The 27,260-nt window shown below is 38.5% G+C and overlaps 1 protein-coding gene across 3 annotated transcripts in view; it reads right to left on the bottom strand.

Annotated features, from left to right (window-relative positions):
• ntrk3b (neurotrophic tyrosine kinase, receptor, type 3b) overlaps nucleotides 1-27,260 on the bottom strand; it is a 371,163-nt gene that overhangs the window by 147,806 nt on the left and 196,097 nt on the right. For all 3 annotated transcript variants that reach the window (XM_042484023.2, XM_042484016.2, XM_088080694.1), the window contains 2 exons: nucleotides 18,182-18,250; nucleotides 144-298 (listed from right to left, as the gene is read on the bottom strand). In XM_042484023.2, coding sequence (XP_042339957.1) covers nucleotides 144-298; nucleotides 18,182-18,250 — 224 coding nt within the window. The remainder of the gene's footprint in view (nucleotides 1-143; nucleotides 299-18,181; nucleotides 18,251-27,260) is intronic.

Genomic DNA, 27,260 nt, shown 5'->3' on the forward strand with positions numbered 1-27,260 from the left:
CATTCTCCTTTTCACCCTCCACTTTTTTCTGCCTTCCCTCCACCTCTTCCTTTCCTCTCTCTCCCCTGCACTGCTTCCTCTCCCTTTCTCATTTCCAATGTTTTTAAATGCAGATCACACACTCCCTCCTCTCCTTCTCTTACCACAGTTGTGGATGTACATGTTGTGCAGTCGGATCTTGGAGGCTCCGTTCCTGCAGTACAGCTGCTGTGTGTGGAGCCCGGCCTCTCCTCTCTGCTGCCAAAGCTGGATCCAGCGGATGTCACAGCCGCAGTCAAACACAACACCGTCCAAGCGCCTGGAAACACAATTAAGAAACAACACAATCAACAAAGATGATCTAACCACTAGAGATGTAATTCAGAGCTGACAAAAAAAAATCGTTCACGTTACAGGAATATCTGGGGACATGTTGCATTATTTATCTTTCAAAACTGAAGGTTGTAAATAAATTGTGAATGTGAAGTTGGCGTGAGAGCTTTATAATCAAAATTGAGAAAGCTATTGATAAAGCATGGGTCATAATAGCTCACTGGCCACATTGCATAATGTAAAAAACAGGTTGTGTATGCAGTTGTAGAAGGTCAGGATGAAGAGATAGTTGGTCTGAAGTGTCTATGAAAAAAATTAGAAAGCTGTTGACAAAAATGTGAAAAGCTCTCTAGGCTATTTTGCATTTTTGAGATGGTCCCACTGCTGTTGAGTGACTGAGATGCCAGGCTGCAGTATTGGATCATGAGGTAAAAACAACACCTGTTGAGTATCACTCAAGCTTCCTTTTGCAAAGAGCAACATATCTGGTAAAAAGTTATTGAGGATGAATCTCACTGAATGTCTGAATATTGAATTTAAAATCACACACCTACATTGTTTTAAAATATTTGTTTACATTTTAGCAAATTGCTTTTGCTACAAGCATTATCAAGCAAAGGCCACCACAGCAAACAATCTGGCTAGCAAGCGAGCAAATCAGGTAATGCAAAGGCATAGTGACAGAGGAAAAAGATGAGGACGCTGGGAATTTCAACATTTTATACATATTATAAACAAAGAGAGAAACTCTCACTGCTGACATTTTTACTGGATGAATAAAATCATGTTTCAGTTGAGCAGACCTCCATCAGGAGTTTCTCTCTTTGTTTATAAATTTTACCCTCCTCTAACACACCTGCCATACATTCACGTGTGCAGAGATTCTCTTCAGCAATCCTCAAAAATATTATAAATCTGCAAAAAACTCTTTACAACTAAAATTAGGCCTACAAGATATTAAACACTTGAACCCCAAGCATGTTGTTTATTACATGGCTTCCCATGTCATAAATATGAGCTTATGAGTTTCATTTAAACAGCTTTTAAAGTTCAGGCCTCACTGCGCCAAAAGTGCCCCAAACCAAACAATAAGAAAATCAGAACATGCAAGCAGAGACTTAGGGGTGGGCGGTATATCAAATTAACTCCATGTATGGCAGTTTGTTCCATGTGATATATAAAATAATTATATCACTAACAGGGTGAACTGTAACTTGTCACGTTGTTTTTTCGATTTTTTTTAAAACCAGCAACAGGAGACTCTCTCACACACACAGAGAAACAGGATTTTTGTTAGCAAAGCTCCAGACCGCGACTGTTTAGTGGCATTTTGCGAGCATCCAGCACCATTATGACTTACAAATACTGTTAATGTATGAACTGGAGAGCTGTTAGTTTGTTTCCAGCTCACAGAGAATTAATCATCGGGTTTAAAGGCGGCCAGCAGTAATAAGCAGTAACGGCCGCGGTGTGAACAGGTGTGTGTAGTTTGGTACCCGCAGAGCTTCAATATTTAGTCGCATTTTGCGACCACCACTTAAATTTTTGGAATCTTTGAACTGGAGAGCTATTATTTTCTTCTAGTACTTTCTTGCCAGCTCACAGTGAATGAATCCTCACGGTTAAATGCACCGAGGCGTCTGCTAATGCTAACAACCAACTGTAGACCGGAAAAAAGTTCACAGCAAAAACATCGACACTTCCGACCCGACACGAGCAGGCTCCTTCAAAATAAAAGTGACATGATTTCCGCTTTGATTTATTTAATTACAGCGATATATTTCGTTACCTTTACTTCAACAGCAGACATGTATTATTTAACCTTATTACAGTATTTAACAACAGTATTTTACAGTAACTTTATTATAACAGAAGCTCATTTTCTTTATCATATGGCAGTAGCTACCTTATTTAACTTTATCCTAATACTAGTTTATTCAATAATTTTGTATTTTAGTAGTTTACATTAATTTAGAGGAGATATCAAAATATTGAGATATATATTGTGCATTGTAATATAGCCTAAAGCAGGTAAGTACACCACCACACACTTGTCATGGGTCATAAGTGATGACAAATTACTTTTGAGTGACTATACATTTTTAGGAAATCCTGATTAGTATATCATTAAGGGCTTAGGTCTTTTTTCAAGTTATGACTAAGATAAAGTTGTGTTGCATGTGGTAAATTGTGCATTTTCTTTTCACACATGGCTACCACCCGAAGATACAAACAACAACAAACACTTTTCACACCGATATCTCGAAAAAACACACAAATAATGGAATCATTGAGACCAACATAACAACAAGCTGCTTTCAGTTCATATCCTCAGCAAACATAAAGATTACTAAAGTAGTGTAACAGCAAAATCTGCTCCAGTTTCCCAGGACAAAGAAAACAGAAAAGCTGATTTTTGGCATGTGTATGCTTCAATGTCTATGTGTTATCATATAGCCTCAAACAAAGCTATCTCATTAATTTCTCATTGACTCTTTGAGGCAACTGTCACAGTTACAATCTTGAAATTTTGTTATTACTGTGAAACAACTTGGTTAACATTTTGCTACATTGTTTATTTTTACAATAATTTTTCATGGGGCCCAATCACCAGAAGAAAAAAATGACCTCTTCAGTTTCAGCAAACCACAAATTTGGTTCATATGTACGTCTCATACATCATATCAATGTTTCTACATTAAAGTAGTTGTGATTACATGAATGTGAGCTGAGTTTGTCATCTGAAGGTGGTAGAGTGACACCCAGGTGCAACAGCTGCCAGGCTGTAGACCACTGCAGACCACTGATAAAGACCAACAAATAACAAAACCAGTCTAGCTGTGTATCCAGCTGTGATTGTGCCACCAAAACAGGGTATTTTAAGCTAAAACATGATTGTTTTTTACCAAGTTATCAAGTGTTCTTTTTGTTTCTAAACATAACCACAGCATTGTTGAAATGTAAAGTTTCAACATATCCGCTACAAAGCAGCGCACATATATTACCTATTCTAGATTTGCAGAAACATTCACTGCCAAAATGTATTCTTTCCATTTGGTTTTATATTTAAAAAAAACAGCCCACTGATCAGTTGTGAGGCAAATATCTTACAATTAAGTTTGAATAATTTTAAGTGCGAAAAAAGAAACTCTATAGGCAGTTCAACTGTCTAAATCAGACATCAGAATCAGACTGTCGAGTGGCGTTCAACAGGTGAAGCATCACATTATAGATAGCCCATCAAACATCCAGTATTTCTAACTCATTCCTCCAACCACAAACATAGCTTGTCTAAACGGATGTGTTAGACACGTCAAAAACACAAAGTTATCAGGCTAACCCTATGCATTAAAACCAAGGTCAGCACCAAAAAGATGGTCATACACTAATGTGGCATATTAAAATGTTAAGAGAATATGCTGACAACCAGAGGATCTGGTGATTCTGTGTAGTTGCAGTGTGGTCTTTTTTTAGCTCCAAAGTGAGTAATTTTATGAGGAATGGTTGTTTTACAACCATATAAGCAAGAGAAATGCATCAGAAAACCTCAATGGAAAACATTTTGGTTTCTTATCAGCAATTCTGTGTTTAAAGTCAAACTCAATTTATGGTGTGATAGTGTGACATATTCCTGGGAAGTTTTAATTTTAAAGTCACAGAGAAACGTAAGTCTGCTGCTTCCACCAAGCTGTCCTCGTACTTTACCGTTTCTAATAGCAACAGCAAGAGAGGAGGCAAGAGCAATCTCCAGCTGCACAAAGAGCTGTGTTGCAGACAACACTATCAAGCTAATTAGTAACATTCTTAATGATAATATTCATACAGGTTAGAGTGACAGTAATATAAAAATATAATATGTAATATAAAAAGTCCAGTGACTGGTCAAACATAACACTCTGGCTTACACGACAGTCAGTGGAGATATATTACTGTTTTATCAGGTTTCACAATAGTTGGATTTTTTAAAATCAACAGACTGGGAATAAAAAAAACAATGCGGGCCTGCAGCATAGCATTCAAATGTGAGAAGGTCAAAGGTCAAAGCAGTGTTCAGGCCATCAGCCTCAGGCTGTATTAGCAGTAGGCAGGTATCATTAGATTCCTCTGTGCATAAATTTCACTCTCACAGCAGAGTGCAGTGTGAGAGTCACATTATTCTACATGGTATGCCATCTCTGCATTTTGCATATGTCCAATCTGGAGGCTGTGATTGGCCAATTTTGTCAAGATGAATGCCTGTCCAAATGTCCTTGACAGAGGTCAATAAGATATTGCAGAGAGCATGAATAATGTATGTGGTATGTCTGCCATGCTATATAAAGTAATGAGAATAGATTTCCGCAGGTGGATCTCGCTTATTATCAGGTGCTACCTGGATCTGATACTGTAGTTAGAACAGTGGATTTTCATATTCACTGCATGGCAGCATACACATGGAACTTACAAGGAAAGGACACAACACCATACCTATCTTTCCTTTTCTCTCTTCAAAAAAATAACATGTATTAATCTTATTGATTATCATTAGCAGTTATTCCATACAGGCACACTCCGATTGGAGCCAGCATTGGAATTATTTTTACTTTTTATGACCCAGGTAGCCAAAATGACCTGGCCCAGCATCAGCCCAAACTCTGGACAGTGGAAGAAATAAGTCAAGCAGTGTCCGGTTGCCAGACTTGGGAACTTAGGATGAATGACGTCCAAGAATCGGGCCAAATAAACTGGTTTGATTCTGGCTGCTGACACTGCCATCACTGAGCCATTACCAAAAAATGACTTGGCCCAGCATCTGCCCAAACTCAGCACACTGGAAGAAATAATACTGGTTGCAAGATTCAGATAAGACCCAACATAAATGACACCTCAGAATTGGGCCAAATATAGTGACACCAATTTTTGCTGCCGACACTGCCATCACTGGGCTGTTATGAAGAATGACCTGGTCCAGCATTGGCCCAAACTCGGCATTCCGGAAGAAATAAGACTGGCTGCATCCGGCTGACTAACTCCACTGAGACTCTGGGTGAATAATGCCCCAGAATCAGGCCGAATAAACTGGCCCGATTCTGGCTATCAACACTGCCATTACTGGGGACAAACCCAATGATCAAAGTTAAAACCTAAACTCAAATAAGGAGCACATCTAATATTTCTTCAGTATATTATTTAAGAAAAACAACAAATAAGAAAATCTAAAAGTGAAAAAATCCAACTGTGTCTTCAATTGCAGCAATTTGTGTTTTTATTATAGACAGACAACGCATTCATTTTTATTTTCTGATAAATGTTTCTACTAAGTGGAAAAAAACCTAAATGGTTCTTTTGAATGGGGGAAATTCAAACTAACAAAAGCAGCTGAATATTTTCTTCAGGATGGATCAAACACACCATTTACATGACCACTTTTCAGGTATTATCTCAGGCAGACTGTAGACAAAATAACCACAATTACTGCAATAATAACCTATAATTGGTACCAGCACACATATTTGTCTCCAGAGAAACATTTTGGAAAATTATTGAGGAATCACAGACCTGAAACATCAAGCATTACCATTTAATTGCCAAACATGAAGGTCCAAATGGCTTTAAAGGCTTCTCCACACTAAGTTGGCATTAGGATGAGAAATACTGAATCTCTTATAATTTTTCACTCATTTTCTTGGCCTGAAAGTAGTCCAATTTAATTTAGAGTCTAAAAGCACTGGAATAAGCCTAATTAATACCTAAATTTTTAAAAATGTCACAATTCCAAATCACCAGAAAGTTGCACCGAAATTCACCAAAGCAACCCTACGTGGCCTATCAAACCTACGCTGTTCACTCACACACAGGTAGCTCCCTGTATGTCGCTGCCGAGGAGAATTGTGCTGTTAAAGGTTTTCATTTAATGCTGAACAAGTTGAACCACAAGAGATCAAAGCTCACCAGAGCAGGGCGGTCCAGGCTTCCCCCTCTTTACACTGTAATTATGTTAATTGTTAATAAGAACCACCACCTCCATACATTAGCCACTATTCCTCTGGGCAGAGCTGATCAGGGCCAACATGCAGCTGCACAGATACAGAAAGAAGCAGGATATTGCACTTGAATAAGAAACCCTTCGTTCTCAAACGTGTGCCCGGCCTGTATGGTACAGTAACGTGGTGATGATTTTTACAGCTCCGCCATCTAAACAAGCAATAAGACAAACAAAAGAAAAAACTGACAGCTGGAAGTTGATAAATGTCTGGAGGAGAGCAGATTAGACTTTGAAAAGAACAAAAGCAAACAGCAGCGTGACCCCAGATGCAGAGAGCTAACAGCGTGATGTTTCCTTGAAGCTGCCTAACGATCCACCCCACTACTCCAGAGGAGAGGTAATGATCACCACCAGAGGCTGTTTTTCTGGGAAATGTACACACAGGTGCTTTGGCTGAGGAGCCGTGGATCACAGGCAACGATAAGCTATATAGCACATTGTTGCTGGCGCGCTTTGATCTCAGCTTGAATGCACTGCTTCCTCTCCTTACTGTTGTCGGGAATTATTTGAGCTTTTTAAATCCTGTGTGTTTAATAAATCGCCTTATTTACCACAGTGCTACTGATCTTGGGTGTGACTGTAAGTAGTATTGGCTGTGACGCCTGGCTTTGTGGTGATTCAGCTGAAGGATATGTTGTATTTGCACTAGGTGCTCCGCTTGTCACATTGTTAGTCACCTCTGCCATAATACAGCACAGCCAGATGTTAATGCATATTAATAAGGAAATCTGTATTTGTGAATCTAGCCCTGACTAAGTTGTAAGTTTACTTTATTTGTTAATTAATGAGAGAGTCTTTTATTGGCCAAATATATTATTATGTGGGGTTACGTTAAAAAAAAGTACCTGATGGGAAAAGACAGTGCTCCTTTTAATTTTCACCCACAATGTAGAGTTAAATTTCTTTAAATTTTATACAGTTACTATCAATGTCATTCTGAGCAGGATTTTTTGGGGGAGGATTTTCAGCAAATCTCTTATGTAGTTTTTTAATTAGACTACAAGTAAAATGACCTCTATATTGTAACAGTCAACGGCATTCGGAGCATTTATCTATTCAGATAATCAGCTAACCCATTAAGGACACAGATGGATCATATTTGAAAAAAAATACAGTGAAAATAAATTTATTTTGTCTTATTTATATTTTTGCCAATTTTTTATTATTATCATTTATTTAACTTTTTTTTATCTTTCATGGCAGCCAAAAACGACTTAATGTCCTGTATTATTATTCAGATGTATTATTATGTTTTATCTATTTATTTATTTTTAACATACACCTACTTTAAATGGTTACATTTTGTACCTATTTTAAACATATTTTTTTCTCTTGAAAGTACACACTTACCACTGTGTGGGGAGCCTACACACAAAAAAAATATTATCATTATGTATCTGTTTTTTATTTTTGGTCAGGAGAAGGACAACAAATTTAAAAGGTTGTATTTTGTATTTATTTAAAATTTTTTTCTCTTTTCAAAATATTACAATATTATACTTTACAGATGCATGATGACTGCACTAATCAAACTTTGTACCTTCCGCCTGGAAGACTGGAACTCAAGCCCCCCTTTAAGCGTGTATTGGACACAGTGCATGCATGACACCGTAAAATACTAAGGCTTTTTTCAACTCCAGGATTTTATTTTCAAGTAATTTTTGATCATCAAAGGCTACGTTTAAAAAATCAAATAACAGCCACTGTGCTAGCTCACTGATATTAATCTGGCTGCTGCTGCCACTGTTGTGTAAGTTTTTTTTATATTTGGGAAAATGGTCATTAATATGCACATGTCACTAATGCTGGCTGTGTGCGCACATGATGTGTGTGTGTTTGGGCTTATTAAATTTTGTTTTAGTCTAAGACGGGTAGCTGTCATGCACCCATATTCTGCTGAAGTGCACACACAGCCTCTATAATGATGTGATTTGTAAGGAGGATTTGCATTTTGCTTAAAAATAAGTAGTTTGTTTGGGTGATAACTCTCCCTCTGCGCTGCTTGCATGTTGCACTGGCTCCAATAAATAACCATATTTTATTTCAAATATTCACACCAAACGAAGGTAGTCTTCATTTGGTGTGAATATAACAAACAGGGTACTTTATGGTGGAGGGAGAGTCAGGCATTTTTCACCAGTCACTCAGGGAGGTTCAATCAAAAATATTAGTAGCTCTACGGGGTTGGGTCAAGATAAAAACCATTTTTTTTTTTAAGTCACCCAAACCATCCCCTCTTATGATAAAGTACACAGCAGCTCTTTGTGCTTTATTTAGGTTGGACAAATTTACACTCAGCACTACCAGCCAAACTTGCATTAGCATTACATTTGCCAAACTCCTCCATTATTCGTCATCCACATCCATTTGTTCTGTAAAATAAATGCTGTTTTTTGTCTGCTAAACATTAAAGGATATGCCTTTATGAAAAAATTAGCAATAAGTATCTTATCCCTGCCACACACTGACAATTTCCATATCTTCTAAACGGATCAGCTGGTGCAGATGCTTACTTTTTGCCATGTAGCTTCAAGGGGTAATGCTTTTTTTTAAAGGGGGGTTGTTTAGGGTGCTTGTCCATAAACAATATATGAAATTCAATAGACATCCGTTGGCATGCCTCTAGACAAGGAAGTTAAGCAATTTATTGCTATGGATGGGGGTCAACAACAACAACAACTGTTTTAGCCACCTAAAAAAAGTCCCACCTAAAAAAAATCATAATAAGGTTAAGTGTATGCTATATTGAGAGTATTTTCACTGCTTTAACGCTTCATTAAACAGCCCGTTTTGACAGAAAAGCCGCTAACTACATCACTTCCCCGTCAATGCTCTCATCAAAGCCACCAGTCTCCATAGAGAAAAATGGTAAATTTAGATTGTTGAACACAGGAGTTGCTGGTCTACTGCTGCTTTGATCAGTTAATTTTTGTTAATGTGCAATTTCGGTGTTTCCAATAACAAAAAGTAATGATCTTATCAAGGCAATTGTAGACCAGCAACTCCTGTGTTTAGCATGGAGTCTGGCTTTGAAGATAGCAACATAACAGTCTTATTCTCCTGTTGGAAATAACTGTCTGACATTAAAAAACTCTCAGTATAGCATACACTTAAACTGATGCATATTTTTTAAGTGTAGATTGCTTAGCTTCCACGTCAGTCTCTTGCCTGCTTCTCCAAACTCATATCTACTGTTTGTTATATATTGTCTATGGATAAATACTCCATACAATCCTACTTCAAAGAATATGAACTACCCGTTTAAGCTTCTTCTTCTAGCATTATACCATGCAAGTAGCCATCATGTGGAAATTTAAGACCATGTTACGGGTTTGATGTTTGATCAAATCTTCTAGCTACAGTCATCATTTCAGCTGTCAAAATCCACCGTCTTTGTCTGGAAATCAGAGGCCTGCTTTTGTTTGCTTTTGTGTGAATTCGAAAGCCCATTGTTTCAAAAATCACTGAGTTTCGGGTGGTAAATCTGCCAGCATTATCACTGTAAACTGTACTGGAGGAAAGATTGACAGGCGTATTAACTAAGGGCGTTGCTTGCTGAACAGTCAGTTCTTTCTTTTAAGGTATATTGTATTATTTTTTGTTGCCTGTTTTTTTTTTAAATCATCTATTTTTCATCTCCATCTTTGATGCAAAGCACTCATTGCTGTTGTGTTTTCAGCACTGCAATTCCCATAGATCACTTGTCAATCAAACAGTGTCCAGTACTGTCATTATTATTATTATTATTATAGCTTGGAAAAGAGATAATCTAGCTGTCATGTCATCATATTGGCTTCTCAAGTCTGGAAGCAGTTGATTGACAGTAGGACATCTAATCAAAGGCAAAAGGGACAAATAAACAGATGTAGCCATGAACTGCTCTTATTTTTACCATATGTTTGCATATCACTGCTGCACAGTTGCTTTTACTCCACCAGAAATGTCAAATTATGCTCAGTGTTCATTGTGCAGCAGGGGTTGGAGAGATTAGTTGAGAGAAAGAATAGTAGAAATCAATCAGGGGGAATAAATGCGGAAAAAGCAGAGAGTTGACTCAACCGATGTCAAATTTAATACTCTTCTCTTCAGTGAAAGCTTTTACAACATAAGCACTTTCCCCTGATCCTGCTAAATTTGCTAAACAGTTGCTTTTACCACACTGCGCTAAGTGTGTATCATTGCTTCACCACACTCCTGGCTGACGCTGGACCCGCTCCATCATTCTCACGCTGTATCTTCTGCTTGTGTCATGGATAAAGCGGTATGCTGCAAATAAATAAATCACCGTTTTGTCCTATCATTGCTTTCCTGTAAGGTTGCAGCCGTTTGGCCAGTCAGCGTCCCTGCAGGCTCTCTTGCTGCCTGACTTTTATTTTCCAACCTCCACGGCTTTATTTGTCTGAGGAGCCAGGCCTGAGTTTGGCTTATCGACAACACCACCTGCACTGCAATCATGTAGAGGAGAGGGGACACCCGAGTCAGGTCAGGCAAGGCTCCAGGTAGGAAAAATGAACAAAGTGAGTGGGAGCTGCAGGCAATTTCGTCTTCAAAGTCAAAGATTTTAGCACAAAGATACTTTTGGTGAAGATTTTTGGACTGATGTTTTCAGAGGTCCTATATGAGTGAATTTATGGTGCATATTCAGGATCGATGACACAGCAGTATTTGTATTATTCAATTCTAATCTGACATGTATTGTGCCAAGAACAATTTTCATTGTTTAAAGGGAAAGTTTTTACTCAACCACTTTCTGCAAGATTAGTTTAATTTTTTTTATTCAACAATTTTGTCATATTAAAGTTCACAACAAAACCAAACAAACATTTTTTAACTTTTTTTTATTAAAAATTAAAAAAATTTAATTGAGTGTGCCCCTCTAATCATTCTGTGTGCCCTCTATAAAATCAAAGGTTTTTGTAAGGCCATGGACACAGTGCAGGTGATGAATGGATGAGAGGAGCAGCTGCTGCGAGCTGAAAATGTTATACTTTGCGGAATAACAGTCAAGTTTCATTTTCTACTGTTCCATCTGTACTCAGAGTATGCTCTGCACGCCGAGAGTGTGGTGCAACAAATAACCAAATGGCATATATATCTTCAAATGCCACTCCTAGTGAACAATTAAGCTCCAAAAATAGAAAAATGTATTTGTGGAGGCAGATGTTTTGACCATTGTTGGCCACCACAACTAAATGAATGTGGGGGAAACCCTGGTAGATGCAAGCTTCGTTCTCACAATGATATGTTTGTGGGTGTAGGTCAGCAGAGAAAAAAACCCATTAATTTTAAAAACAAAATACAAACCCACTGACTGTTTCAATAAGTCTCCCTTTATTAGCCTGTTGCCCCCTTTTGGGCAGCAAGTACCTCTCAAAAAGACTAACTACACACAGGCTGTGTCGTTGCCATTTAGCAGGTGAAGGCTCTACTTTCACACCTATTCTTTTTTTTTTTAATAAGGGCCTGCTTGGGAATTGTGTGGCTTCAAACAAGCCCTGCTTTAGTAAAAGCATGAAGTGGTACACTGGTGGTTTTTATTACTGCAGCTCTGGTGGGGAAGTTAAATATCAGTGTCCAATTTATTTTTCATTAACCGATTTGCGAGGAAATATCTTACCACAAATACAGAGGGATGTTTGTGGCTTTAGTTCCATTTTACAAAATTCACATAGTTGTATCAAGAGTGGCTTAAAACACCCAGTAGCCATTATATCAAAAGTAGAGAGTAAAGGATCAAGGACACACCTTAAACACATTCAAACATACATCAGAAAACTATTTCTAATGTTATTAAGGCAGAGCTGAGCTGGGTTGGAATGACGGGAGATTCTTAACCAGAATACCTTCCTCTGTGGCTTGTATCTAAGTATAAGACTCTACTTTTCAGCTGATTAAATCCCTGTTACCAACATAGAGTAACAGAAATGACTGTTTCACTGGCAGTCACTGCCTCTATGCGTTGCACATGTCTAAAGCCCTGCACAATTTAAGTGAGAGGGATTATCATGGTGACCTGACTTTTGGCTAATTAGTTTGGTAAACAAAAATCATATACAACATTAAAACATAATGGAGAAATGTGTCACTGTACAACAAGCCACTGCTTTGATTTGCACAATCCATATCCTATCTAAAAATGCTGCAAATGTTTTTCATACTGCATTAGTATAACATGGTGTTGAGATATACAGTATTGCTTTTATAGGATAAGGCCTTGTATTTGCATCTGTACTTGTTGCTCCTTACAGAAAAATGTGGGGCACTCCGGTAGCTCACGGAGTAAAGCGTGTACTGTTAAAGAAGTATTTTGAGTTTAAATTAGTTTCACCGTTGGATCGAGTTTGAGTGTGAGACAGGGGTGTCTCTCTCCCCCCTAAAACTGCAGCTCTGTCCCTCAATCCATGGCTCTCTGTCTCTCGACCTGGGGACTACTCTCTTGATCCACATCTTTCTCTCTCTCAATACATAGCACTGTCTCTTGATATGCGTCTCTCTCTCTCTTGATCCATGGTTCACTCTCTCGACCCGCATCTCTGTCTCTCAATGTGCATCTCTCTCTCTCTCTCTATCCACGTTCCTTCTTTTGACCTTTGGCTCTATCTTAATCCATGGCGCTCTCTCTCTTGACCCGCAGCTTTTCTCTCAATTCACGTCTGTCTTTTAATCAGCGGCTCTTTCTCTCGATGCATGACTCTGTATCTCGATCTGTGTCTCTCTCCCTCCCTCATCTGCAGCTCTCACTTTTGACCTGCCTCTCTCTCTCTCAATATATGGGTCTGTCTCTCAATACCAGTCTCTCCTTATCCACAGGTCTCCTTCTTGACCCGTGGCTCTCTTTCTTGACCTGAGGCTCTGTCTCTTGATAAATGTCACTCTCTCTCTCTTTTGATTTTCTATCAAGAATCTATAATCTAATATACTCTGGTCCTAATGTGGAAGTACATATGTATTTCAGGCAACAGCCTCGGAGCCTGGAAAAAAAATAGCCGGCAAATGTGCAGGGAGATCTGGGCACTGGCAATATGGAGGGAAGTTTAACATATTTCATTTACACACTACCCACGCTGTTATGATACAAAGCTGGTTGAAAATCGGCAAGATATCCCTTTAAGGCTGAGTCCTTACAGCAGCGGCCCAGATTCAAGTCCCACCAGGGCCCTTTGCTGTATGTCGTCCCCTCTCTCACCCCTGCCTTTCCTGTCGCTCTTTCATTTTCAAAAATAATGCAGAAATTCCCCAAAATATTGTTTTTACAAAGAAGTGTTTATAAGCGAAGGTTTCTTCTCCATTTTCCCCAGATAGATTCCACAAGGCAGTCTGGGTTTTCGGCAGGTGACCTCTGTGGTGTCTAGGCCACTCCTGCCCCCAATCCAGTCTCCTTTACTGCATTTAACATTTTAATACTCACTTCCCCACTTGCAAGCCACTCTTTGATGTTTTTGAAGAGTCTGTGTAAATGTCATGTAATTTCAGCAATAGTTTGCCCTGAGTGCAACTGGACCCCAATAAAGTGAAGGTCAAAATTTAGTAATTTACCTGTCATGCAGCCCTTGGAAATGTAACATTTAATTCATCCTTATACACTGGCAGTCATATCATAAGATTACAGGTTTGATCTATTCATATTTCATCCATATTCAAAGAAATGTTCATTTTGCTCTGAGAGGCGTAAATGTTTGACTTTGCGTTGGCCCCTGCTTCCCAGAGAGCTGGGATTAAAGAAGCGCTAACAGAATAAAGGGATTCGGGATGCACATTGCCTGAGGCACATCGCTTCAGTTGCTAAAGACGGAGAGTATTTTCCTCTTTTTGTGGACCAGACAGTATGAGCTTCCTCAAAGACGCTGGTATCGGTGACTGCCGCTAACTCTGCTTCAAATAATCTCCAATAATATCACTCCGGATGCCACAGCGGCAGATTTAGCATTTTAGTCGGCCTGTTCCCCCTGCTGCTGTTCTCTGAGCTTGTGATTGGCTGGGCTTGTGCACCACACTGCAGTAGCTCTGGTCCTTTGGCTAAAGGGCACACAAACAAAGAGGCAGAGCCGATTATCTGTGTCTCATCCAGAGGCAGCACACAGCAGCGGTCTATTGTAGAGCTTCAATGTGATGTGGGGGCCTTTTCACAGGAGCCACAAAAGACTTGAGATTATTGAGATTTCACTGATAATATTGTCATTGTCACTGATATTAAGATATTGCAGGGAGTGTGAAATATCTGTGCAACCAACCTGCGAAACAAAGCAACTGTTTTGCTGTTACACTTCACAAGGTTTGATAAGGAGTGTCTGATAAGGGAAAAAACTGACTTAATGTACATTGACTGATAGGAAGTTCTTTTCCCTCTTTTTCTCTCTTCCCAGGTTGGATTTTAATTGTGGAATCAGGTGTAGTTTTCTGGTTTTGAGGTTGGTTGGTTCTTATTCTCGCTTCCTTAATATATCTATATGTATTCACCCTCTTTCTGAAATGCTCAGTTTTTTTTCACATGCACTTTCAAAAAATTCCAACAGGAAATACAATGGGACCCATTTAAAAAGTTGTGACATCACAAATTCACGGAAATCTTGTTTAAAGGCACAGTTTCTGAACACTATGTGCATTTCTCTATGGATTTAGTCTTTTGATTGTTTATTATATTATTTACATATATTCAATTTATATAGCATCTATACCTAGTTTAAATCAATTAAGACATGTAAATCTGAGTTTTAATGATTTTAAGTAGGAAAGGAATTTTATTATGACAGAAATAAAGACTTTCCCACCATAACTTAGTTAATGAATTTACTAGAACACAGGAAATTAATTGTTGAATGTGAGTCAGACAATTCATTTTTCGCAGTGAGGGAGCGCTGGGCTACTCACTGGCTGTTTGAGGTCTACAAAGAAGTCTTAATTTCATGTTAAAGTAGCAGAATGAACGATTCTTTTGCAGCTAAATGTCTGTTTTTATTGAGTGAAACATGTTACTCCTAATTGATAGTGTGTGAAGAAGCACTTTAAAGCAGGAAGTCTAGCATTTAATTCTACACTTGGCAAATTACAATTCTTTGATTAAAGTACATGTTTTTTCATGTTGATTTTAGTAGGGCATTGGTATTTATTTCAAATCATGTTTTGTTTTAACTTTTAGATCAGCCTGTTTAATATGTGCTAATTATCTTTTTTCTCAATATTAAAAAAGTGTGCACTTTATTTGTTCTGTGATTTTCTATTCCTTGCTTTTAATTTTTCACAGAGTTGTGAAAGTGATGAAGAGTAGCAGTGCAATAAAACAATAGACCTTAATGTGATATATCATTAATAAATCCAGAAAACCATTGGTATTTTAATGCGTTTGAAGGGCTTACAGTGTAATTCCAGGCTTATAAAATAATGTCTGCATTCTCCATTCATTGCAGGTCACTGTCACCGTGTTGCAGCTTTGAAATTGGTACTACTTTCATTGTTAAAAAAACATGAAATACAATTACAATAACGGTGCCTAGAGTGACTGAGATAACACGGTGTAGCGACAGCGTCATGGCAAAGGGCCATGCTCTCCTTTCGTCACATAAAACGGAAATTATTTCAGCTGGTTTGATCTTCCTCTATTTACATAATATCAGTGCGCTTCAGCAGCATGGGTGGGCACTTATCATTGATACCACATTGTGTATTATTCTAATAATTAAAGGCAATAGTCGCCCGGTGAGCGCGCTTCATTTGGCACGATTGAATGATTGGCACTCACCAAGTTAATATGGTTTGGGAGAGCAAATAGACACAGTGAAGAGAGTAATGATGTCAGGGCCACGTCGCAGACTCTGCTCATGATAGAGTGACTCATTTCCTTTTAGCGAGGCCTGATTCCACATGGCTTCCTTCTTGCACAACGCCTCGGCCCACGTCTGTGCCGCCACGCCACTCCAACTGACACCTCTTACCAAACACACCAAATGGAATAGACATAAACCCTCACTCCTCATCAGCATTCTCTGGGGAAACACGGGCATCACCCCGGCCCTGATTTTCATGTAGAACAACAAAGACACCATTTGTACGCATCTAAAATGGTTGCTTAAGAACAAATAGGATTGCACATCAGAGCAAATCGTGCTCTGTGAGCTGTAGGGGTGATTCAGTTAAGGAAGGATCTGCACTAGTTATTTTAGTTTGTTGCATGTGATGTAGTCTGTCGAGGAATATAAGGTCATTTACAGCTCAATTTTAATACTGTACTCTGCAGTGTCTCTGCAGGCAAAATAGCTCTGTTTTTCTTGCTAAAACAATTATATTAACCCCTTGAAAGCTGAAACAACATCTGTTTTCTTGCACTGCTTTCCCCAGAGTCAGATTGTGGTGCACCAAAAACAATTAATCAGACCAGAGGAGTCTCTAATGCAGCTGTCAATCATGCCAATAGGGGCAATGAAAACAGGGAGTTTTTAATAAAAGTAGTAGTAGTAGTTTTTTTGAGTTAAAATAAAATCAAAAGGGGGCACCCAGTAGCTCAGTTGGTAGAATGGGCGCCCCATGTGCACAGGCTATATGCACCAATTTTTCAGTATCAGTTTATGGAGTAAATGCCATCAGCTTTGACAAAAAAGGGGGTATTGGAGGGGGTTGTGTCCTCTGAGTCCTCCCTGAAATCTACAGTTACGTCTTCATGCATGACGCAGTAAGTAAGAAGCTGATAGGGGCTTTGAAGTATAATTCATACAGCTTCATTTCAATGTAATGGAAGATTTTTACACTGTGATATTAATACATAATTTTGTTAAGTAAAATATCTTTTCCACCACTATATAGAGTATATTAAATAATATACTGCACATATGGAAGCATGGGATACAAATCTGAGAGAAGCTAAAGGCCAAACTGGCTTCCACCATAGCAGAAATGGACAGCTGGTAGGACAACAAGAGTACAGAACTTCAACAATCCGGTGAAAAATGAAATTCACAACCCAAAAACAGGCACAATGAGCGATTCAGAGACCCATCTGGCTCTGATGAGGGCCCACAGTGAGATGACACTTGTGTAGCACTGGTATGGGGTCCGCTGCGGATTGCATCCTACACAAGATGGATACGAATACGAGCGTTCTGTAATATCGGCAGGTCCTGCGTGTGCGAGAGATAAGTTTTCCTCAGGATGACAGCGTAAGCTAAATGCCAAAATATGCAAAACTATAGTGTCAATGTAAGCAGGGCTTTCCCTCTGCTCCGCTGCCGGCAGTGCGCAGCAGCAGGACTACCCCAGATCAGCATTGTGTCGTGCTCTCAGAGGACCTGCCCTGCTTCTACCTCTGAAAATAGCACAATAAGGAGGCCTGCTTGAAATAGTCCTGTATCACATCCTGCTATACCTCAGCTTTATAAACCAGAGAGGCGCAGAAAGCAGCATTCAGAGAGCGGCGAAGGTTCAAATGATGGACAGTGCTGACAGGCGTAATGATGTGTAAATTACAAGTGGGTCGACATCGCAATGTTCTCCCTGGTGGTGAAAGAGCAAACTCATTTCATAAACACAAGGATCGCTAAAATATTCATAACAAACAAGAAAATGGGGTTAGACTCCCTCCTCCCGACCAGACCATTACATTCCCTTTGTGCGCCTTAATTAAGTCAACAAATGACTTATAAGATCACAGTGCCACTAAAGCGCCTATAGGTTCCGTCTTTAACATGTGCCGAGACAAATTAGGGGTTCTGTACAACAAAGACGGGAATTATAATGGCATGCAGTGAAAACAATTTGTATTGAGGCAGATAGTGTGCAGGGAGCGATGATAAATTGCTCTAATAAAATACAAATAAAAGCCAACGAGAGAGATCAGACAGGGGGAACAAGACTTACAGCTCGGAGACTTGGAGGTGCTGGAAGAGCTGCCATGACAGAGTGGTGAGAGGATTCTTTGACAAGTTTCTGCAGAGGAGAGAAAAAACAGAGGGAAAGTTAAATTGATTTATTTTATATGAATTATTTTATGTCTCTTGCTTGATGTTACGTCTGTACTTCTTTGTACTGTTTCCTCACTTTTTTAGTTTTGATGTCTAGTTTGGATTGAGAAACCCAATTAGCAAATCTTTCTGTGGGTCATTTTGTCATTTCTTCTCTTGCTTTTGAAGTGAAATGAATTTTTCTGTCTCTTTGGGGTTTCTTCTCCCAACCCAACATCAATGTGGACTTATATCTACAGTACTGTGGTTGTAGCTGTAAGCTAAATACGTTTCAGTCGAATAAAATAGATTCAACCAAACTTAAAGGTCTCATGTTATGCTCATTTACAGGTTCATACTTTAATTTCATGCTTCCACTAAAACGTGTTTACAAGCTTATATGTTCACTAAACACATTATTTTTCTTATAATGTCTACTGGAATAGACCTGTTTTCATTTAATGTCTAAAACACTCCATTTTAGTGCCTGTCTCTTTAAGCCCCCTCCTGAAAAAGCCCAGTCTGCTCTAATTGGTCAGTGTTTCCGAGTCCTCCATGTCTGCGCTCTTGACATCTCTGCATAGTCATTGCAGCCAGGGAGAAGACTGTAGGGCCACTGTAGTGGCACTTTCTATCATTATAGATAGATTTATCTTTTCAATTGCTTTGCCAGGCATCAGCTTCCATGTTAACTTCCTGTCATTCACATACACCGCAAAACATTCCAACACAAAATACAAAGGATGCATTTGGAAATACTCATTTGGAGTGCTGGAGCACACTCTGTCAAAAACTGGACCGTCCGTAAATTCAGAGCATTCAAATGTACTGTTTGGTTGTCCAGAGCACTGCACTCTCTGAGAGGATGGGTGTAATCTGAGCACTCTGTCTGGGGAGAAGGAGCAGCAGAGTGTCATGCACATCTGAAATGGACGGAACCCTGTCAGTGAAATGTTTTAAAAGTTACATCTTAGTTACAAATTACATTTAGCTAATGAACCCCTTATTAACTGTAGCCAAGGCAACAAACAATATTGTCAAAAGCATAATTTTATTATTACAGTCTAATGTTATGTAATGTCTAATTATAATCATCACTCACATTTTCATCCTAGCTGTTGACAAACAGAGGCACAGAGGTTGTTGCACAGAGGCAGTATCTTTTGTAATATACACAACAATAGAAATATTTTTCTAACATCCATCTTCACTTATTATTTGTTGATTCATGTAGAAATGAACAATGTTGCTCACATTTTTGTAAGGAGTGTCAGATCAGATTCCTGAACACACCCAAAGGGACCCATTTAGAATGTTTATATCTCAAGTTTAAAACAGTCTATATAGTAGATTTGTGACATCACAAATTCACTGATGGCTTATTTTAGGGCCCAGTTTCTGAATTCAGACATTGTGCATTTCTCTGTGGAATTAGTGTTTCGATATTTTCAGTTTTCATCAAGTCTTTTTACCTACTTTATAATAAACAGAAATTGAAATTTGACTTTTTTGCAATATGGTACCTTTAAAAAGAATAAAGTAAAATTAAAAAAAGATGGATATACAGGCTTGCATTAATGGTTGAAAATAAGGCAAAGTACTAATGACAAAGAAAGGGAACCAGGCCTGGCTGTGTGGAGCTTCAGGGCTCAGCCAACTCAATAAAAGAAAGTTGACCGCTTTCAAGTCAAATAATTCAATTGACTTAAGAAACCCCTCCAGCTCAGGAAGCCACTAAATTCAATAGCAAATAGCCAGAGACTTACAAGTGATTGGACCAGAACCTTGAATCCGTTTAAATATGAACATCAGGCATCTGTTTATACAGTTATTAAGACATACGACATCTCCATGAGGGCTTTAACACAGCAGTTTGTCATAAAGTACACTATCAAATCCTATTATCAGTCTATGGATTACATCATGGGAGGAAAATGAGAGAGAGACGCTCTATCTGATCATTTGTTTTCTCTGATGTGCATGGCCATGGCTTTGCCTGAACACTTGCTTGATGACTTACACGCTCTGCGCATGTTTGTGACTATGAACACAACACCTGACATCACAGATTACAGAGTCTATAAGGGCAGCACGAGGTCATAGATTCTGCCTTTAATTGAAGTTACACATGTACAGCATATAGTGTGAGATAAAAGACAGTGAGGCATTTCAAATAGCAATAGAAAAGAGCAGATCATAATACATGTCAGAGAACAGCAGTCTAAATGTATAGATGACTAAGAGATTTTGAATGTGTACAAAATTTTCTTAAGGGTGTAGTAGAGGTAAAATTTAAAGGTGTATGACAAACAATAAATACAATACAATACAATAAAGCATTTTTAAATAAATGTCAAAAAACAATAAAAAATAGCTCAAAAATATTAAAATGCCAATACAGATCAGTGTATAGCAGTACATAAGTGAACAGCAGTAAATATTTATACTATTTTAAGAATTTCAATTCAAGTGCACACACACAACCTCCATGGCAGGTTAATTTGTATGGGAGACCTATTAGATGCTCCTGTAACCAGAAGTGTCGCCATGGCAACAGGGAGCTAAGGATGTTGCAGGTCTCTCTTATTTCCTGTGATATCACACATGCAATTTCACGTGCACACACAGATAGATGTACAGACAGACACACACAAGTAAAGCCCACAGCTTCCATGAAGTCGCTCACACGCTGGATAAAAATCGTCACCTTGAAATGTGCACTCGTGCAAATGTGCTGCGGCTCTAAATACAGGGGGTGCGTGTGAGAGTATGTGAAGATGCTGCATGAAATTTCACCTCCCAAAGAAAACCTGTGATCCCAAAGGGACTGTATTAAACACTGAAAGAATACATTAGAGCGAGAGAGAGGGAAAAGGTGGGCGAGCAAACAGCAGCTCATTAGGTGATGTGGAGCAGGGCTGCTCAACACTTACTTCAAATCACCCGCCCCAAAATAGACGCACATTTAGACTACAGATCTCCAAATAGACACATGTCAAATGGCAGACTGAAATAGATCTCCAAATATACATACATTAGACCCCAGACCTCCGAACAGACGCACAGAGACCTTCAAAGAGATGCACATGAGACCACAGGCCCTCATCTGAAGCTGCTGTTGTCGATGTATCTTATTAAAATAATTAAATAAGACACAGCACTAGGAAAGGGTTTTAATTTTTTTGAACGGATCATTTCTGTTGATCCGTTCAAAAAAATTAAAACCCTTTCCTAGTTTGCGAGAGGCCCCCCTGGAACCTGTGCAGGTCCCTGTAGCCACCCTCACGACTCCTGGAAATACCCTCAGGACGCCCTAAAGGTCTGTGGACAGTGGACCAACAGCAGAAGCCAAAACAGCATGTTAGCAATGCTAGCCTTCAATAGCAATAATTATAGAGCAAAAGAAACTTTCATTTTGTTGCTGTAGAAAAGAAAAAAAAAATTGGACTATTTAAGTGAGTTCATTTAGAAACATGTTTACTTATTTTGCCATGCTATGCATTAAAATATGTAGCCCATGTCTATATTACATTACTATTGTGCTTTAATCTGATTTTAGCACTATATGATTTTACATTACATTTACAGCAATACTGAAAATAAACCATTAAAACCATTTTATAATGAATTATAAGGTCAAGTATCATAATACCTCACAATTGCTGGTCACATACTGGCTTTCTTATGCAAGGATAATAGTGGATTATTCTTCTCATAGTTGTAATAATTATATTGTCATGATACATTCAATCATTTTTAAAATGCATTATACTGTTATTATATCTTATTCTAAGTTTAAATGGGTGATTTACATCAAGTAAATTCCTGAGATATAGACAGATATAAATACATTACAAGCTGGTTATAAGTCACTATAAGAGGTCACTGTTTGCTTTAAGTGAAGTGAAAAAAAATATCATTAAATCTATGCAACAACACACAAAATGTAAAATCTATTTATTTGTTTAACATGTCATGACAGAAATTGAGTACTCCATTTTAACATGTGATAAATAACTGAATGACAGCATTTACATTTCACTAATGTAATGTTTCACCAAAAATGTCACTCTAAAGATTCAAATTATAATACCTGAACAAAGTTCTACTTAATCTGTAGCTACATATTTTACAACGTTTGATCAGTGTAAGTGACTCCTTAAAGGTAAGTCTCAACTTTACACCTTTGACGAGCGAGGGAGAGAGAGAGAGAGAGAGAGAGAGAACATTCACAGTGAAGTGGCAAAAGATAGCAGCTCATCATCAGATTTCATCTTTTTGATCTTTTCTTTTATCTCACTGGTCATCACGGAGAGACATCTGTCGCCAAAAGTGGATCGTTTCTCCACCCTCTCATTCCAGGGAGGTCAGGCAATGAACACTTTTGAGCTGTAATTTTTAGCTGCAGATGTCCTGGTGATGGTGCTCCAAACAACATCAGTGGAGTCAATGGATTATAATGTATTACGATTATGACAATGAAAAAATAAACATGTTGATTCTTGCTGACAGTTATAAAGTATTATGGTAGCCTTCTTGACATTATAAGTAGGCCAATTACCAATTATAAAATGCTTTAAAATGTGTTCTGATTGTTGTTATGAAACATTATGAATATTTAGGAGTTCTTATATAATATTGTTCTATAAGAAGGTATAGATTATAACGCATTTTAAGTATATTGATATTATACACACGGGCATCACAGAAAGTGTTACCGATGTTAACTCACGGACCTGTTTTCTATTTGCTATCCAGCTAACGTAAGCTAGAGTTGCTAGAAACAATAAAGAATACAAAAAAATGGTGAATTCATTCAATTAGAACAATTGTTTGGCAAGATAGCAAGTAAGCTTATTTTCCAAAATAACAGAATTAGATGAAAAGTTACAACTTTCACATCATGACATTAACCATGAGCAGCCAGTTAGCTTAGTTTAGCATTAGCTTATAACCACAACCTGTCGTTCATGTTTCTCATCCCTTTCTCACACCCCTGGACGCCCGAGGCAGTCTTTGGTGTATGTCATGTTTGGGGTTAAAATAAGAATGTAATGATGTAAATATACCAGGTGAGTGATGCAAGTATGTGACAGACGTATGTTATATAACATTACATTAAAACCGCGCTGACCTCTCTTTTCACATGAGACAACAGCAGTATCCTAGGTGAAATACATAAGTGTGTTTGTTTGACTTTGCAGTTAGTTGAAAGCCTTTGGCGTCTGTATTACACGCTGAAGAGTGTGACAAAGCGTCGGTATTTGATAATGGGCTGGTCATTTTTACAGTTCTTTTTTTTTACATATTTACATATTAAACAAGATATAACATGTTACTCAGTGAGCTTTAGAGGACCTGGTGGGCAGATTTTGTTACCATTGGATGCAGCTAGCTGTTTCCCACATTTCCTCCTTTTAAGCCAGGTTAGGCTAGATACTGGCTGTCTGTTGCCATATTTAATGGACAGAGGTTTCAATCTTTTCATCTGACTCTTTAAAATAAATTGAATAATTTCCAAAAATAAACTATTGATTTAACTTTACAACTTGATACTGTTCCCTTCACTCTTTATATGCTTGCAAATGTTAGTTGCAATTACGGCAGTTTCTTTTGAAATGCTTATGTAATTTCAGTTACAATTGTGGCAAACAAAATAGATATTAGTTATATATGTTACCTTTTTCTTCTTAAAAGATTATAGTCACAAAAGTGTTGATACACACGAGGCTTTAAATAAAGTGGCAAATGTAAATGTATTTTACAACTTTTGTGTTGCGCACAAATAAAAGGGGGTAGGAAAGGAGAAGAGAGGAGAGGAGTGGAGGAGTGTTTCCTGAGCAGAGAGTGAAACCTCCTTCACATCTCTGGCAGGAAGTGTTCCGTTTTCAAAGGTCATCCTTTGCATCTCGACAAGAAATGTCAGATAAAATTGGATTGGGGAGGGGGGTAAATGAATTAATAAATATATAAACAAATCAGCAAATAAGCCATCAAAGGCGACGGAATGCCAAAAGACAGGAGGTGAGGAAGGCCAAGCGCTGAGGAGAGGAGAGGGGCAATCATTATTAAATTTAAAAATTAGCGGTGTAGAAAATTAATCTATTTAGAAGCTAGGCAGCTCTGTTTCCAGGCCTGGAAGGACATATACCGCCCACCCTACAAACACACACACACACATAGCTCTTCACCGCTTTGACTAAACTGTAAAACAGACACAGCATCCAACTGCTTTTCAGTCACTGAGCCACCACAAATCATCTCCAGACAGTGCTCATTTGAATACAGAATTATAATTATGTGATTCACATGAAATTTTCATTAGGTTGGGGTAAAAAATATGCGTTACGGCGACGGATGTATCTCGGTTTTAATATTGATGACAGCGTCGGCTCCCCAGCCAGAGGGTGACGAAGTGAATGCTAAACTGAACCTGGGTGTTTGCTCCTCTGCAGAGGAGGTGCGACTCCTCCTCCCTCCTTCTTTAATAATTCTGTTTGGCACAGATGCCATTGGGAGGGCTTGGCTACTCGAGAGGGTTGGCTAATTAGTGCAGCATCACTGGTAGCTACTGTCTGAGTGTGGGGGAGCTGCGCAGATTGACATTCAGGACCATGCAGAGGAGAGCCAGACAGCCACTGAACGAAGTGTCGCAACGGATCAGCAGTATGGACATCGTGAAATCTAGTCGTCATCTGTCAAGCTGAGGAAAAGCTGCTAATATTTGCTACAGCATCATACACTAATTGCTTCACTTTTTCATTTTTTGCAGCATTTTGTTTCCTGGAATGTCTCCCAGCCCTTGCTGTTATGAGTAACTGATGACTATAAGCTGGAAAAACACACCTTTTAAAATGTGAAACTTTAAAATATCAAGGGTGTCAATCTTACAAGAGAGTTGTTTTTCTTCAGTCCTGAAAAGCTGACATTTTAGAGATGGGAGCTTTTTATGTGCAGCCATGCACAGTTTATAAAATAATGTTGCATTAAAGGGATACTTCGACAATTTACAACCAGCAAAACAATGTGGGTGGTATGTGTCACTGAACTGTGGCAAACTTCCCTCCATCTAACCAGTGCCTGGATATGCCTCCTCACCCCACAGCGAAACTCCGCTGCATGATGAAAATGAATGGCAAACAAGTCATTTAATGGAGTTGCACTGGCTCTTCTGGGCTGTTGTTTGAACTACAGTCTTCACAGTCTTTTTACTTATGCATTTTCATATTTCCTGCCCCACAAACAGTGGGTTGACCAAGAAACAAACATGCCTCTCTCTCTCCCACTCAAACTCAGACCGAAATCTTATTAAAAACTAGGCAGCACTGATCAAATATAAACCAATGTTACTGCACTGCTTATTTCTTTCTAAGTAACATATTTTAGTGCCCTGTTTAGCTGTAAAAGCAAGAGTTTAGGAACAGGAAGTGGACGCTTCGAAGCTTGAGTGGTTTCATTTGTTTTATTTGGAATCATACTATAAAAGTATTCCCAGGTAACATACTTTATTACATTAGGTAATCCCTAAGGTATGTTTTTTAACACCCAGTGCTCCTCTTTCTATTAAACATATTGTATGTAGTGCACAGCACGCACCACCAGAATTGTCTACTTGTGGAATAGGCAGCTAAGCTGAAAGACACAACACATAGTGGTAGAAGTTACAGGACTGTAAACAGCCGAGAGACTGTATCTCTAACTTGGTGAATTAAGGATTTATTTAAACCAAACCAGAGATGGTGAATGTTGGAACAGTGAACTAAGTGAACCAAGATGGTTTGGGTGGGTTTTATTTTTTTTTCTGTCAAGTTTGAACAAAATGTGTTTTATGATGAGTAAACAAGACAATTACGCCTCATAAGTCTTCTGTGACCAAGAGAAACTTAAATTCAAAAGGTGTTTAGTTGTATTTCTCTGTTTAATAAAGAAAATGCGCGTGAGAATACTCTTCTTATCATTTCAAGAACATCTGAAGGTATGAAGGTATGAAATATAACATACCACTCAAGCCAAGTGCCATACTATTTTGCACAGAGAAAACAGAAGCCCCCCCAAAATTAGAACCATTAGTAAAACTAAGCAGCGCTGATCAAATATAAAGATTTTGTTACTGCATTGCCTATGTGTAGCCTAAAATATTCAGAAACATGTTTTAGCTCATCATACATATAAGTTTGCATTATGTCACACACCAGCGGAGCTTTGATTTTTCTGGTATGGCGCTGTGCACTCTGGTAGTTGAAGGTTTTCTACCTCTTGTGCAAAAGCTTTTTCTGTTTTCTCTGCACATGTAGCAACAATTTCAAAAGCATTTGCCTCTCTCTACTGCATAGACAGACGAGCTTTATTAAAAGCCCATCTTTAATAACAAAAAGGTAGAAGTACATTGACCTGGCCATCTCTTGTCTCAAACAGGAAACCAGCAGTACAATTTGAACTATCAAGACAACATTGTTTCCGATTATTTAAAAGGGTAATTACAGTATTTCCGAAAATGCATCAAACCCAAACCCATTTTAGGAAAATACACATCCTGAATCTCTACATCGCTGCCTGATGCAACACAACAGTGATTCAGCCTGCAGTCAATAAAACATTTAAGCTTTTATTCATCCAAACTAGCCAGAAAATATTTCTCCTTTACCTGGAAACACTCTCTCCAGGAAGACTGAATGTCAGCATTCACTTTCAAAGATGCTTCTGGATTTATTATGTTGATCCAGTGCCTAAAACATCAAAGCCACTGCTGCTTATCGCCAAAGGTATTCCCAGAATAAATAATTGCCCTCATTTGCTGCGGTTGAACTTACAACAACCCCGAGACTGTCCTACAGCTGAAGGGTCACATATAAAAACCACCATATTGAAATATACAAGTATAAGCTGCTAATAAGATCTGCACGCGTCTACTCATGCACCACTCCAGCCTTCTGCATGTGTCTGCCTGATAATACTCAGAACTTATTTCATGCTTTTCATCCCACACAGTGTAACTA

This window comes from Plectropomus leopardus, chromosome 1, assembly GCF_026936395.1.
Source record: "Plectropomus leopardus strain MGB_pleo_1.0 chromosome 1, ASM2693639v1, whole genome shotgun sequence".
Lineage (NCBI taxonomy): Eukaryota > Metazoa > Chordata > Actinopteri > Perciformes > Serranidae > Plectropomus > Plectropomus leopardus.